Source organism: Artibeus jamaicensis, unplaced genomic scaffold, assembly GCF_021234435.1.
Source record: "Artibeus jamaicensis isolate MK-2021 breed Jamaican fruit bat unplaced genomic scaffold, CSHL_Jam_final contig_233, whole genome shotgun sequence".
Lineage (NCBI taxonomy): Eukaryota > Metazoa > Chordata > Mammalia > Chiroptera > Phyllostomidae > Artibeus > Artibeus jamaicensis.
The window spans coordinates 16811015-16828215 of NW_026521486.1; the positions used below are offsets into that span (position 1 = coordinate 16811015).

General features: G+C 39.6%; 1 protein-coding gene across 4 annotated transcripts in view; it reads left to right on the forward strand.

Moving 5' to 3' along the window:
- Positions 1-17201, forward strand: part of ANKS1B (ankyrin repeat and sterile alpha motif domain containing 1B) — an 830526-nt gene that overhangs the window by 263226 nt on the left and 550099 nt on the right. For all 4 annotated transcript variants that reach the window (XM_037160668.2, XM_037160669.2, XM_037160670.2 and 1 more), the window contains exon 10: positions 3973-4138. In XM_037160668.2, coding sequence (XP_037016563.1) covers positions 3973-4138 — 166 coding nt within the window. The remainder of the gene's footprint in view (positions 1-3972; positions 4139-17201) is intronic.

Genomic DNA, 17201 nt, shown 5'->3' on the forward strand with positions numbered 1-17201 from the left:
CTGCATGCTGAGGGTGCAGGTGCGTCTCACTGTGGTGGTGATTAAGCCACTTTGGTTCTCCCCGGTGGTCAGTAAAACAGCTGTGTTGGAGGGCAATTTCACAGAGGTGCCCTGTCAAAGTGGTCTCAGTCACCTTACTGATCAGAAAAGAAACAAAACAAAACCCACATCACTGGTACTTTTGAGAAATAGCTGTGCCCATACCTGGATCCCTGATTGTGGCTAAGGTTTTTCATGAGTCAGAAGAAGGCCAAGTATCCTTCAGCCCCTTTGAGGGATAAAATCTTGCACTACCTTACACAGGGTGGTCAAGCCTGTGTTTGTGAAAATCAGATCATTGCCAGCTCTAATTAGCACAGAGGAAAGGAGGCCTATCACGTTCCCTAGTGCAATGATCATACCTGCATTCAGTTAGCCTGTGTAACATTATGTCCTTCACTGGTGTATTACACTCTGATTCATTCTGTCAGCTGTAACTCTTAATTTTTTTCCAGGATATTGCTAATCTGTATACTCCCATACCAAATTTTTATCACTCATTTTAGTTTTGAATGATAGAACCTCATGTTTAGTCACTAATAAACTTTGACTTGTTTGATTTAGCCTAGCCTTGAAAATCTTAAACTTTTATAAGAGCACAGTATAAACAACATGGGAGAACATATTTAACTGCTAATATTTATTTTTGGGCGGGAGCATAATGTTCTTTTGATTTATTCAGTGCTTTCAGTGTCATCTTTTTGAAGAAGTGCTATTTGATCCATGCATTGCATGATCAACTACACCAGGTAGGGTGAAGCCAACTCAGTTAAGGTTAAGTCTATGTCTCTAAGATGAACGTTCCCCCAGGAACTGGGAAGTTAGGCATTCAGGGCCTTGGGAACCAGTTGAAGATTCAAAAACAGGATTATTAGTCCCTTAGAAGAGAGCTGGCAAAGGCCAAGGCAGAGAACACAACCTCGGGCATGCTACTGTTTAAATTAATCAAGCACAGAGACACATCTGAGATCCTGGAATCAGGCCTTAACCTGCAAACCAAAATCCAAGACTTCTACTATAAGGAAGAGGGCTAAATTTTAACAACAATCCAGGGAGTTATAAACTAACTTTAGAACAGGATTTAGCTCTGTCTGTGGGGAGCGGGTGAGGGGGCTGGAATGGGGAACATGGGTGGGAGGGGGGCCAATTTCGATGCTAATGTTCTGTCTCTTAAACTGAGTAGTGGACACATGTAATCCAAATAATAAAATAGGTACATTTTATTATTTGAATGAGCTCACGTATCCATCCTCTTTTGAGAGATACTTGTCAGGTATTTGGTTGAATGCCCTCCTTTTTGACAATATGATTACAAAAGCATAGTTTCTCTATTTTCATTTTACCATCTCTTTCCTTAGGGTTCTCACCCTTTCTGAAGAAACCATGCACTACAGACTTTTATTCCAATGAGAAATGATGGCCCTCCTATTGGAAGCAGAAGAGGGTGCACTTCATTCTTGTTCAAAACCTTTTTTCTCTGTTGTTCACACATCTCCGCACACACTCACACATCCACACACACTTACAGAGAAAAGCTGTCAGAGGACATTGCCACCAAGATGTTGAAAGTAGTTATCTGAGCATGCTGGGTATAATGCAACTTTTTTCTCTTTCTCTATAGTTTCTAATATTTCTCTAGTAAGTGTATATACTTTCTCGTCAAAGGGAAAGCAAACCAATTCATTCTATATGGTTTGATTTCAGAGTCTTTTTCAAGACCTTTAAAAAGGTACTCATAATTCTTTATAACCATAGTAGAATTCCAACTTAACTAAATTCATGAACGGTGAGTTGCTCTAACTAATTTAATTTTTAGGATGAACTAGGGTTTGAACTGGAAACTCTCTTCTTCATAGACTTGATCATTTTATTGTAGTCTCAGTTTTTTACTTTTGATATATGATAACAGTAAGCAATAAACAATAACAGTAAATAATAACAATAACCCAACAGAAGAGCCAAGAAATGTGCATGTTAAAGAGGCATAATCATTTCCCTAGCTGGTAGTTAGATTTGTTGAAGAGGACATAGGGACTTCAGTTGGTTAGTAAATGTTTATTGAGCCTCCACTATGTGGTGGCCCCTCTATTAGATTCTGGGGGCCGACTGGTGAACAAGACAAAATCAAGCCTTCACGGAGCTTATAGTCTTCTGGTGTGTGCCCTGTACAATATATTTTATATGTGATTTTATCAATGTGTAGTTCTGCTGAAAGATTTCTAGTAATGAGAAGTTCCTTCTGTTGCCTTCTAATGCTATTTTTAGCTAATTATTATATTAGTGAACTTTTATTTTAAGAGATTAGCATTATTATTAATTCACAGAAAGTTGGATTTTTGTATTGACCCAAATTTGCCCTTCTCGACTTAGAACCATGGGTACCTTTAAAAACTTAAGAATAAATCTACCACAGCAGCCTCTCTTCTCGCCCACTCCGTGGGGTGGTTCTTGAGGGGAGCCTTTCACATAAGCTGAGAACACCATTACCCCACCTGCTGCCAGGCGTCTCTGGACTGGAACACTGCAGTTCCTTTCATCAAATCTTCTGTGACATGGTTTTTCAGTCCTATATCATCCTGATGGCTTTCCTTGGGATGCTTTCTCTTTTGTCACCCTTTGTTGTTAAAAATAAATTACTCCCAATTTCCTGCTTTCAGTGGAGTAGAGTGAACATAATTGACTCTTTGATGTGTGAGGGTCTGGTATGATGTGAAAGCAATTGCACTGACCTTGAATACTTATTCTCTGTACTGTAAATATCATTATGGGGAAAATGGAAGCTTGTACTAAATCTTCAGTAACCTTTGAATAGATCTTGGAAGACTTTTTGAAAATGAGTTTTATTTCCCTTGTCTTTTCCCTTTGATAGTGAATTATAATTTAAATTCATCAAGCAGTTAATCAGTTTTTCTTCGCTAGTAAACTGAACTTTCTGAGGGCAAGAATTATTTCGTATTAGTTTTAAAAATCTTCAGCACTTAGCACAGTCCTAAATGGATGTGATGATGCCCAACAAATGGCTGTTGCTCAGTTAATGCCTGGCCAAGAAGTTAAGATATTTCAAAATACAATAAATCCTAACTTTTTATGTATATTAAAGAATCAGTAGTCTGGAATTGGACCTTGATTTTTATCCTAAGTTGAAAAGTTAACCTGAGCATATTAGTTAATGGTATTTACAAAGAAAAATACTAGTGGGTTATGTGGGAATACTTTTACCTCTCAATGACAGAAAACCCAAATTGTAATGGCTGTAACAATAAGAACTTTATCATTTAATTAAGAAGCCTGGAGAAAATGGCCCTGGAGCTGTGTGAGTAGCTCAATGATGCCATCCAGGTCCCAGGCTCTTTTTATCCTTCTGTTGCCTGTCTTGGCCTGTTAATCATTTTGACTTTAGGCTATTGCCTTATGGTTACATCATGCCTGTCCTATCTCTAGACATCAAAACTGTCTCTGAGAGGGACCTGAAGGCCAAGGTTCTGAAACAGCCTCCTCGCCTTCTCTGGGGAAGAATTATTTTTTCAGAAGCCTTCTAACAGACTTACCCTTGTATCTTACCAAAATTAAGTCTAGTGGCTATCTCAAGAAAGCAGGCAAAGCAGAAGGGTCCTGGGAATGACCATTGATTAAACACTTGTTTAGGCTGTGACTAGAAAATAGACACATTATAAAAATAGATCATGGCAAGAGATAATGAACTTTAGTAGTTCAGTGATAAATTCAAGAGAACCAAATTGTAAAGACCCTTCTAGAAAGATCACTGATAAAATGGAAGTAACATGACGCATGGCTTATTCAAACAGATGAATCATAACCTGTCGATCACTTTTGGGTGTACTGATGAACCTGGTTGTCTGTGCTAGTTTTTATAAATGAAATGAGTTGTGTCTTTACCACAAAGCTATTTTTATTTTCCCTCCTTCCTTTAAGGAATCCTATCCAAAGAAGAGGAATTACGCTATGGAAATTTTACCATCTGCTTCTCTGGATACATTTCCTTCAGAAAATGAGAACTTCCTATGTGATCTCACGGACACAGCAGTTACAAAGAAACCTTGCTCCTTAGAAATTGCAAGAGCCCCTTCCCCAAGAACTGGTAATATTTCTTAAAATTTGATTTCCATGCTTGTATATGTGAAGATGTATCATTAATATTTTGATTTGCCACAGCATTTTCAGAATGAAAATTCCCCGATATAGTCACAATAATCTTTTTTCCTCCCCATTTTGAAGTAAGTCCAGGTAAGTCAGATACAAAGCTTTGGGTCCTTCAGAACATCATAGCAGATTTGGTAGCAAGAGTCTTTCAATATGCTTTTCTGTCTCCTATCTGTTTTCATGGTATCAAAGTGTACTCAGCTACTTTTGTGTAGTTTATATCTTTGATGCTGGTTGATCCTTATTTTATTTATATGTTGTGTAAACTGGTGAACAAAGCAAGCAAAAATTACATCCATTTACTGATGAAGAAATTGGAGCTAAGTGTCTTATTTAAGATCCATACTTGGTGGAGCCTTTTCTCGAACATGAGTGACTGACGACCATCATATTTGCTGATGTCACTGCACCACTGTGTCCAGGAAAGGCTGCAGGGTAGTTATACAAAAGCTCATGAGGGAGGGAAGTTACAAGTGGATGGCCAACATGTTCACTGCTGCAGAGGAGTCGTAACAGAAGTCCTGAAGAGAGGTTTTTGGACAATCTAATTGCTGCTTACTTTTGAAAAGTAAGGTTTAGCAATGATGGGATAACACCAGATATCTGGAAGTTAATAGGAAATAAGAAAATGGGACTGGAGAGTACAGATCACCTTTCAAGAAGATTAGAAGAAGAGACATAGTCATAACCTGAGAAGTAACAGGTACAAGGGAGAAATGGCTAGTTTATTTTAGGATAAGTAATCCTTGTTCAAGTTTACATTTTGGAGGAATTTGCTGATGGAGAGCAAGAGGCTAAAGGTAAAGAATAAAAGAGAGAACAGCATGAGGAGAAGTTAAGACTGAGCAAACCTAAGGAAACAGGCATCGCTGCCCCTTTGGAGAAGAGGTCGTAGAGCATGGTCATGAATATACAGAATTCTTACATGTGTGTTTCCAAATGGATCGAATTTCTGCATTAAGAGAAAAGGCCACTGGCTGAAAAGAAGAGCTATATCTTGAGAAGTGTTAAAATAAAAGTCAGAAATGCCATCTTAGAGAAAAAGCTAGGGGATTTTATAGAAGTGAACACATAGGTTTTCGAGCAACATTGAGCAATACTGAGGTGTTGTATGAATAATAAGCCTGTAGAAGGAAGATTTTTAAGATGAGGTAAGAGCATAATGAAAGTAGTTAAATTTCGTTGAGCATTTACTATGTGCCAGATACTGTTCTGAGTGCTCTATAGACATTATTTCATACAATCCTTACCATGCTGTGTGGTACTAGTATCATCATTTCCACTTCACCGATGGAGAAACTGAGGCCGTGAAATATTAGGTAACTTCCCAGGTGTACATATTAATAAGGAGTGGATCTGGGGCTTGAACTTGGTTTGTTCAACTGTGCTCCTAAGTACTCTTGTTATACTGCTGAATTATTTTAGGGGATGAAGTAGAGTAGAAATTGTGAACCAAGGACTGAAACTCCCAAGAAATGTAGAGCCATGACTGAAAGTCCACTTTTGATAGTAATAAAATCAGAAAAAGGATGTTAGGATAGGATAGCATAGTCTTCAGAAGAGCAGCAGATTTCGGGGGAGGGCAGAAGGAGAGTGAACAATCCTGAAGCAGCCGCTGAGAGTGAAGACAATGCTGATCCCAAACTGTGGGGGTTGATGGGAACAAAGAATCCTCCACAAGAGAGGGAATGAGGACATAAAGGGAAGATAGGAAGAAAGGTCCATTATTGTAGGAAAATAGAAAGCATATATGTATGAAAACGTAAAAGAGCTTTAATTAAGGCCCAGGGGGTAGAGATGTGCCAGGGGTGATGGACACAGGAATTAAAAGGTCAGATATATTCATCAAACAATAAGAAAGTAATTGAGTTCATGTGCCAGTCACTGTGCTGTATGTGGAGGACACAGAGATGAAAACCAACAATGACGACAACAACAATGAAAAAAACATGGGTAGGGTGACGGAGGATTCGGCTCTGAGCAACTCTCCCGCTTAAAGTAAGTAAATGTGGTGGATAAAAATACAGAAAAGGAAGACTTTGTAAGCGCAGCAAAAAGATGACAGGAAAATTATATAAACTGAATAACATTCAAATTAGGAAGTTTTTAAAATCAGTGGGTAAGGAAGAAATAATCAAGCCAAAACATTGGTGAGGATGGGAAACCAGTAGAGCATCAAAGCCACTTTTGTCTGGAGGGAATTGTTTGAACCTTCTGTTGAACTTTGGTGCCTTTGTGGGTTTGTTTGTAGAATACGTTTCTCTGTGCCTGCCCAGCATTAAGGTTCAAAAAAGAATCCTTCCTCCATAGAACTGGGACTACAAGGGCTATACCTCAGAGTTATCAGAAATAGTTCTGCCCCACAACCAGCAACCCAAGGAGACTGCAAGGGAGAATAATTTGCTGTGAACAGAACAATGGGGAAAATTTCTGAGACGTTATGACCACAAACTAGTCTTCATATAGGTTTGCACCCAAAATTTATATCACTTTAGACCAGGGGTGTCAAACTCATTTTTGCCAGGGGCCACATCAGCTGCGTGGTTACCTTCAAAGGGACGAATGTAATTTGAGGAGTGTATGGATGTAACTACTCCTTGACTAAGGGCAGGGAGCTTGGTGCTGCTGCTGGGTAGAAACAAGGTGCCAGGCGAGATAAAACAAGGTGGAGGGCTGTGTTTGGTCCTCAGGCCTTGTGTTTGCTGCCTGTGCCTTAGATGGTCCAAAAAAAAAATCAGTCTGTGAATTTAGTTTAAAGCAGTATACTCTCAGACATCGAGTAGAAGCCACTATGATCCCTGTAAAGGGGCATGACCCTCTTTCTAGGCCCAGATAACTCCTATAAATAATCTTCCAATTAAAATGAGCAGTTTACAATCATTAAGCGCACTAGGAAAGAAACCCCCAGCAGGAATCAACAGAAACAAGAAAGAACAGATCCACACCTGCAAAGACTTCAAATTTAGAATTACCAGATGGACACTATAAAATGACTATGCTATTGTAAGTAAAAAAAAAATCTTGAAGGTATTTTGAGAAATAGAAACTATATAAAATTACCTAGCATCTACGAGAGGGGGAAAGCCCTAATACCTCACACATGCACATCCAAAAAAAAACAACCCCAGATCCGAATGGGACAGCAGACGAGATTCAGTTAAAGAGATACTTAGTGAGCTGAAAATTAGATCAGAAGAAATTTTTCAGAACATTGCACAGAGAGGTAAAGAGATGGAAACCAGGAAAGAGAAGCTAAGAGACTTGGAGGATGCACTAAAAAATTCTAACTTGCCTAACCAAAGTTCCAGAGTAGAGGGGAGAGAGAATGGGGCAAAAGTTATATATATGGCTGATTTCCCAGAAATCACAAGCCTGCCTTGTGTCCATAGGGAGACAGACAAATGAACGGCTAATTTCAACAGAGTGTAGTAAGTGCTAAGATGATGCTCCACAGAGTGCTTTGGAAGCAGAAAAGAAGGGAATTTTACCCAACTTGGGACCTTGAGGAACACTTCATAAAGGAGAGGTCTGTGTCACCTATCTCTTGCTATTTAACAAGCTGCCCCTAATCATATTGAGTTAGAGGAACACCAGTCATATATTTCGCTGACAATCTGCAAGTTTGGCAGAGTTTATTGGACAAGGCAGCTTGTTGGGGCCACACTGCATGAGCTGGGGGTGCTCAACGATGGAGTATAGGGCTTGCTTTCAAGATGGCCCACTCCATGGCTGTTGGTGATGGCTGAGGGCATGAGCTGGGGACCATTCATTCTCAGTGGACTATCTGAGTTTCTTCATGAAATGCTGGCTTGGTTCTGAGAGTGAAAATCCCCAATAAGAGCCAGGTAAAAGCTGTTTCATTTTTACTACATAGCCTTAGAAGTCCCTTCTGCTTTTTTTACTGGCCCACTCAGATTCAAGGGGAAGGAACATGGACCCCAGCTCTTTAAGAAAAGAGTATCAGTTACTTTGTAATAAGAGAATATAGGATGGGAGATGCTTTGCTGTCATTTTTGGAAAGTACAGTTTGCCACCGTCTGCCCTCTGCACACAGTGATTTATATCCTCTCCTATGCAAATACACCCATTTCTTCTTTCAGGGTCCCCAAACATCAACCCATTCCAGCGTGAGCTCCAAGTCTAAGTTCAGGCGTGCAGGAGCCTCTGGTGCAGTTCTCACGGTCCAGGCCCTTGATTACCTTCGTTCTCAGCAGCGGTGACCTGTGAACTAAAGAGATGATCTGTCCTCTCCTACACACCCAGCATGGAAGAGTGGAAGGAGCATAGGAAAGCCACTGTTGTCATTCCTCTTCAAAGGCAGCAAAAACAGGGCACACAGCAGTCACGGCCTGTGGCAATTATGCACCTAAATCAGGCACAGCTCCTTGAGTGATGGTCAGCCCTGTGACATAGGAATTGTTCTCTGGGGCTCCCGGTTCCAGCTTCTGAGTCATACTTTCTCTTCCATAAAAAGTAACCCATCTTTACAGCCGGGTTTCTTTCTCACCTGTTTTCTGCCTATAAAATCTGAGAGATCAAAAGATCTCGTTTCATTGTGTCCCATCTCTGTTCCTTCCAGGTCAAGCTGATATAATTTCTTTTAAAACTTTGTAGACTTTTTGTGTTCCAATTTATATAACACTCCATTATTTTGCGTAAGCTCTTCTGAATATTGGGTGACTTCTGTGACACACTGTCCTTGGCATCCTTAGAAATCCTGTCACTAAACAGGGAGGATCTGAGTTGTTCCCTTAAAAATCCTTATAGGGTCTTCTTGTTTGGCTTAAAGTTTCTATGCGGCTCCACATGAGTGCTTGCTTAGGTGTTAATGGATGATCCTGTGGTGCCACCCAGATCTGAACCTTGGCCTTCCTAATTTTATAATTTCTTTGTTGCCATTTGGAGCAGCTGGAAATAAGAAACCCATTTTGTTTTTATGCCCAGAAATTTCTGGCTTCTTCTAATGCAACAGGCCATTCTTCAGTTCTCGCTGCATTTTATCATAGGCAGCCAGATGAAGCTAAGTTGCACTTTAAATATTCTGCCTGGAATCTCCTTAGCTAGATCACAGAGTTCATTTGGTTCATTTTCCATTTGCCACGTTACTGCAGATGTCAACGTTGCCAAATTTTCCCCTACTACACGACAAAGGATTCCTTGCTCTGAGCTGCCAATTTCATTTGCTGCCCTTTAAGTCTTTACCAACAGCTTTCTCGTGCGCTTTGGGCTTCCACGAATCCTCGCCTACAGGCCATTTAGCTTTCACAGTCGCTCACTTTGATGCCCTTCCAGCCTCTGCCTGCTGTCCAATGACTAAGTTAATGTGGTTGTGTTTAGATGTTTGTAAGGGCAGCACCCCATTTCTAAGTACCCGAATCTGTTCTGGTTACTGACTGCAACATTTAGTGACTTAAAACAACAGTCAGTTATTTTGCTCATCAATCTGAAATTTAGAGAAGGCTCAGAGAGGGTGACTTCTTTCTGCCCTAAATGATAGCAACTGGAGCAAGTTCTCCAGGGGCTGGAGGATTCATTCTCAAGGCCAATCCTTATTCATATGGCTGATGACATGGCCTATTTTGGACTTCCTTGTGGTGTGTGATGCAAACTAAGAGTGAGCACCCTTAGAGGTTGAGGCAGAGCTCTGCTACTTTGTATGACTTAGCTCGGAAGTCAACATCACTTCCAGTGTAGTCAACAAGCTGCCTTTACCTAACTGGAAGGAATTTAATTCACCTCCAAAAGTGCTACCAAAGTTGCATTATAAGAACATATTCTTGCAACAACATTTGGAAAATACAAAATCCCCACAATGACTGAGTTGTTCATTGTTGTGGAGCAAGAATTAATTTTCATGAATATGTGATTTTCCCCAATTGTGTTCAGTCATCTGGATTCAGTGCAAAAGAAGCCAGTTGGCTCAAATGACCCAGGCTTAGTTCATAATTATTGGTCATCTTTGCACTTTGGGCTGTGATGGTGAATTCTAGGGGTGAGGAAACCCAGTATTAAAATGGAAGAAAATGTTTTTTAATGTTAGGAATAGAAATGAATACAAGTCAGAGCAGTTTCTGGTCCAATTACATGTAGAACCTTTCTGGAATTTCATAGAATTTGCCTCCTCGAGTGCCATAGCAAGGAGAAGAGCATCAGTACAACTGTCTTCTGGCTGGATGGGACACAGTTTGGGTCTTTTCCTCCATTGATTCCATTAACCTATAGCTTAGGTTTTACATGAATTCAATGATTAATCCTTCCAAGTCTTTCACTCTGCTGTGCCTACTCCCTCGATTTTCCTTGTACCCTCAGGACCAACAAAGTAAGCTGATGAACTCAGGGAACTTACCTCTCTCAGAATTAACTGATGTTTTTCCTTTGCTACCAAGTCCTCTATTGACTCAAAGTAGGACTTTTGTTTACGGAGACATCTCTTGATGCGCCTGAGTCTTTTACAAGCACTCAAATTGAGCTGGGTGGGTAACCATCCTGCAGTTCCTCATTCACTCAGTTACATTTACTGCGTGCCTCTCGTGTTCTAGACATTGTGCTACTACACGTCATAGAAGAAACAGAGTGAAAGCTTCAGCCTTGATATTTAGAGCTTAGAATGTGTTAAAGTTAAGGGTAATAAGTGCAATGAGAAAGGTGAACATGAGGTGCTCTGGGAGGGCGAACAAGTGAAAGCTTATTGGAGGACGTGCTATCTGATCCGAGCCTCAAAGGAGGAATCGAGGGGGTGAATGGGATTGCGTGGCTCTCTAGGCTATGGAACAGCGTGTCCCATGGAAGAGCATAATCATTTAGGGACTACGCCCCACCTAGCCTGGTTAGAGCTTAGAAGGCTTTTGTAGAAAATACATAACACAACAAGAAATGGCATGCAGGAGTTTGGATTTTACTGGACAGCAGGAGTGAACCGCTGATAGACTCTGAGTGGGGATGCGACATGATAGGTTTGTGTTTTGCAATGATCTGTCTGGAAGCAATGTGACGAAACTGAACAGAGATGAGGCTAGAGGGCAGGAAGATTAGTGAGGAGATCAGTGTGCAGTCTCAGCCAGAAATGATGGTGGCCAGGACAACCGCAATGCTGGCCAGAGAGGGAAGGGGGGAACAAAGCTGAGAGTGGTGCTCATCCCATTCCTCCTTAAGGATTCTGACTTTTGGGAAACAAGTAGTCAAGGGGACTAAAGAAGCTGTATTTTAAGGAATGTGGTTTATAGTTTTTGCTTAGCTGTGTTGGACGACACCACTTAGGTTTACAGATAAAATGGAGATTTGTACATTCATAGTAATTGCATTCCAACGCTTATGGCGGGGGGAGAGAGAGAGAAGGGAAGAGAAGAGAAGAGACAGGGTATGGGTATGATGAAGGGATGATCAGATCGTCAGAGGGACTGTTGTGGTTGAACTGTGACTTCCTGTTTTACTTTTGGACTCCTAACTCCAGTACTTCAGAATGTGACCTTAAGTGGAGAATTTGGGGCTAGGTCCTTACTGAGATAATCAAGTTAAAATAAAGTCATCGATGAGCCCTAATCCAGCATGGCTGGCGTCCTTATAAAAAGGGGCAAATTTGTACACAAGGGATATTCAGAGAGGAAAGATGATGCAGAGAGACACAGGGAAAAGGTGGCCACTTGCAAGCCAAGGAGAGAGCCTAGAACAGAGTCGTCTCTCCCAGCCCTCAGGGGGAATGAATCCTGCCAAAAAAAAACCCCCTTGATTTTAGATGTAGCATCTAGATACTATTCTGTGAGATAATGTCTGTTGTTTAAGATACACAGTTAGTAGTACTTTGTGACAGCAGCTGCAGGGAATGACCAAAACCAAGCACACAAACTCAGCACTACATAGAAGGGAGGGGTGAGAGAGGATGCTGGACCCAGGAGCACAGACTGCCTGTCCTGCTTATCTCAGAGGCTGAGCAGCTTGAGGGTCTCTGCTGTGACCCAGTGCCATTCACTGGTAAAGACTATGTAGTTTCTCAGAAAAATCACAGTTACATATGCATGTTAGTTACCTTTCTGTGGGCTCTCCTACTTATTAACTAGATGAGCGATCACAAAACATATTTCATCCCGACCACGAAAAACACAAAACAATTCCACATATCCACTGGTTTGATTTAAATATGAAGGAACTTATTAGCAAATCTGTATTCAACAAGATTTTGCAATTCAGCCAGAAAATGAGGGATATTTTTTCGAAGGAGTAACTTAACTAACACCTCAGTGACTACAGATTTCACACGGAGTAAAAATGAAATTGCTCAAGTACTAGGCTCATTAAATAAAGATCAAGAGAAGTATCTATAGTACTTCCTTGGTAATTTGCTGTCTAAGAGTCATTTTTATTCAGTCAGTGTTGAATCATATTTTTCCCTTATTGTATCAGGAAAAAGACCTGTATATAATCATAAAGGTGACTCAGTTGCATGTAAGAATGAATAATTAAATGAGTGAATGAATGAATGAAAAGTATCTTTAAAATAAAATGGCCATAATGGCAGAAAAAGCCCTTATGAAATAGTCACGCCATCAAAAATAATGTGTTCTTATCTGTCTTTCCTTTAATTTTAACCTTCACAGGGGAATTTTTCCATTTCATGGTAACTAGGCAACCTGTTATTTTGAGTCACTTAGTACAGGCTTTGCACACCATGGATGCTCAATAAATCCATTTTGATTAATGAGCAATTTATAACAACACTAGCGAAGACTGCATCCAATCTTGTTGGAAGAGAGGAAATGATCTCTGATCAGAAGGACTCCATCGCAGTTCCGTGCCAGGATAGTGTGAGTCTGGTCACCTGTGTTCGAGTGGCCAATGTGCTTACTGGCTGTGGTCAACCTTAAATGGGAAGGTCACCTGGTGAACGATGCTCCACGCCCCCACTACACTTCCCCCAGTGTCCTGAAGTAGGGTGTTGTGATGGTGACTCTGTAACTTTTTTATACCGAAATATTTCTGGAAATGGTGAAGCTTTTTGAATTCCAGTGCCAAAATTTTAAAATTAAAAGAATTCAGACTGAACCAGGAGTAATGTTTATCTCTGCTTAGCTAGTGGGTAATGTCAACATAATTTCTGTGGGTATGTTTAACTCATCTGAGAGAGCAAATATTTTTAAGCCCCTTGGAATCATTCTCTTATATACAAATACTGGCTTTGCTGATAAGAACCATTTTTATCAAACAGCAATTATTTATTTGGCATTTGTTCTTGCTCAGTGCTGTCTTTGCCATTTATCAGAGCAGACTGGGACTTGGTAAAAATCGTAACCCAGGGTTAGTTTATAGAAAGGCAAAGAGAGGAGTCTTGAGGGTTGCAGTACCCGCAGTGAAATCCTGGTAAATTTGCCATTTCACCCATGTGGACAATTTACCTATTTGAAAATGAATCATCTCAGTTTGCTCAAATTGGTGGAATTTGGCTATCTGTGGAAAATAACATCCTGGACAAAGGAAAATTATACTCTTTTTCTCTCAGATCAATTTTACTTATATATGAATAATATGAATTGTAGAATATTTCAAAATATACAACAAACTCATTAAAGTGATTATGTTGGGGATGTAGGCTTCTTATGATGACATTTATGGCATCCTGTGGAACAGAGCTTCTCCTACAATGTCAGACTGTGTGTAATAACGAGGTTAACATTCATTAATTCATAAATCCATGCTCACCAAATTCAAGCAGGCCCTCCACTGTCCCTCCCCTTTACTCTTCTCAAACCCCACATACTTTCTCCTACCTTGTCTCTCACTCTCAGCATATGGTCTCATATTTTAATTAATAAAGAAAAGGGCAGCCACCAGATGGAACTTTATTAGCATCCTCCATGACAGCTGACATTTTTCTGCAAGTTCTAGAAGTTGGGAGTTCCTTGAGGCTCCAAGTTCTCCCTATTCTTTTTACTTTTGTCTCTTCATAACTGATCTCATCCATAGTACGGCTTCTGTTACAATCAACATGCTAAGGACTCCCAAATACTTTTTTCTGGTCCAGACCATTTATCTAGTCCAGCCTAATCCATTCTTCATTTTATCTATCCATCTGTTCCTTTATCCATCCACCCATCCATCCATCCATCCATCCATCCATCCATTCATCCATCCACTGAATATCTTTACCTGTATGTCTCAAAAGGCACCCTGTCCCTAACATATCCTAAACTAAAGTCATCTATCCCCTCAAACTTATTCTTCATGCAGGGTTTATCTCAGTAAATGATTTAACCACTCATCTGATTTCAGAAACCCAGGTGTTCTTGCCATCTCCATCTCCATCTCCATGAACTCCTATATGCGATCAATCACCAGGTCTTGTGATTCTTAACTGTAGCAGGTAGGAGGATGAGGGTAATTCTGTAACTTATTATATATCCCCAACTATTTCTCAAATCTGTCTTCTCTTCTGGACCATTTTGATAATAAAATATTAACTGTCCTATTTGCCTTCCTTACATGTATTATTTATGTTGCAGCCAAAGTAATCTTAAAAATCACAAATCTGAGTGCATCACTGCTCTCAATGAAAACTTTGGTGATTTGTTGTTTTGTCATTGTTCTTAGAAGAAAGACCCAAATCTGTAATAAGATTCAAAAGGCTCTGGGTGATGTGCTTTTGCTTTTCTTTTCATATTCAGCCTCATCTCTCCCCAGTCTCCACCTCCCCAACTGGCTCTCTCTACTCCTCCATTCCTTTTAGTTCTGTAATAGGGGCAAGCGCCTTTCTACCTGTGGGCCTTTACATACCTGAACAGATAATCTGCTCCTTCTACCTTCATTCCTTTTACTTTCTCCAAATAGTTTAATTTGCACTCTTCCTCACGGAAACCCACTTTGTGGACATGCACGCACCATGCCCCAGAGTAAGTATATGGATGGATGCCCCTGTTTTCCACTCTTTTAGCACCTGCTAATATTACTTTTCTTTGTAACCCTTATTATGATTGAAACGATATAATTATTTGGGGGTTATTTTAATATCAGTTCCAGTTGTTTTGTGGAGGTAAAAATCTTGCTTGTCTGTTTACATTTGTAACCATAACTTCTAGCAAAATCTCTGCCACATGAAAAACACTAAATAAATATTCATGAAAAATAATAGTTAATGTTATTAAATACTTTCTTTATGCATATTAATTGATTTAATCTTAAGCTATTTATGAAGTAGCTGGTATTATCAGACAAATTTACAGATAAAGGAAACAAGCCAGAAAGGGGTCTAGCGCTTGCTAAACAGTGGCAGTGCTGAACCTTGAAGCCATGTTATTTAGATCTAGAGACCATAATCTTTTTTTTTTATCCTCATCAAAAGACATGCTTATTGATTTTGAGAGAGAGAGGAATAAAGGGACAGAGAGAAAAACATCACTGTGAGAGAGAAACGTTGATCTGCCCTCACACAGCCCCCAACTGGGGACTGGACCCACAACCTAAATATGTTCCCTGCCCAGAAATCAAACCTGTGACCTTATGGGATGATGCTCCCACCAACTGAGCCGCACCAGCCAGGGCAAAAAATCATATAAGCTGGGTTTTTTTTTTTAGAGACATATTCTTAGCTACATTCACAATTCATGAACTAATTATTTAATTATATAAGATACAATTTTGAGATGTTGATTTTGACAGGCTAAATCTTGATTTTTTTTCCTTTCAAACAAAATAGGAAGAGTTGGAAACTTGTGTAGTGGATTGTAATAAGTCTGTATTGTGCTTGCCTATCTTTGGAGAAATACTGGGGGGTGGTCTAACCAATCTAAACTCAGTGGATGAATTGGAGACAACCCAAAAGACAACATGCATGAATGGTTAAGTAGTATTGTTATGCAAAGGTTAGAATCACCTACAATCATTAAAAACAGTATTTTCAAATTATATCTAATTATTCAAATTCTCATAATGGCATATAGCTATCCTTTGATAAATATCTGTTGAATGAATGAATATATGTTTACCATTTGATATAAATTTGGTTGAAAACTAATATTATATGTAGCTGCATAGGATAAAAGACCAGAAAGATGTATTAATAGTGCTATCCTTAGATGCTGGGGTTACATGTGATTTTTTTCATACTTTTCTGTTTTGCCTAAACTTTCTACAGTTAATGTATATTGCTTTTATAATTTGAAAAAAATTAAAAATATCCATCAAAATAATTTACATCTAATTAATTAATGTTAAATATTAAGTGATTTCCCTCTTTGAAGAAAGCCAAATAGGCCAAAGATAGATATTATCTATAAAATACTGAAACTTCTCCTGGAATAAAAATCTATGAAAAATATAGGATTTTAACTTCTGTTTTTGCTTGTACTTCAGCATATTTTAATTTAGATTACTTTGTTTCATGTACTAGTTGAACACTTGACAAGAGTCATTCTCAATGTTCCTAAAGAGACGCAATATCAGCTCTGGCTGGTGTAGCTCAGTGGACTGAGCACCAGCCTATGAACCAAATGGTCATCGGTTCCATTCCCAGCACAGGGCACATGCCTGGTTCGTGGCCCAGGTCCCTAGTAAGGGGTGTGCATGATGCAACCACACATTGAGTTTTCTCTCCCTCTTTTTCTCCCTCCCTCCCTTCCCCTCTCTAAAAATAAATAAAATCTTTTAAAAAAGAGACAATATCATTAAAGCTCATGGTTATGTACACTTGTGTAACTTCAGGCCGTGCTAGTGATTAAGCTGTTATTTCATGGACTCATTAATTTTCTTATGCTTAGGAGTTGCTACATATAGCATTAAAGTGGAAGTAACCATATCCTAAAAATGCAGTCCTAAAGAAACCTTTCACAATGCTGTAGTCTCCTGTTTACCACCCTGTTCCCCCTCATTGCACTACCTGGCCCTGTCACATGTACCTACTGGTGCGCTCACTAATTCATTGTATGTTCTTTTCCACAGATACTGCATTATTAATGTAATATTGTACTAAGACTACTAATTCTCCCTTTAGGCACTCCTCTGCTCTTAATTACGTAATG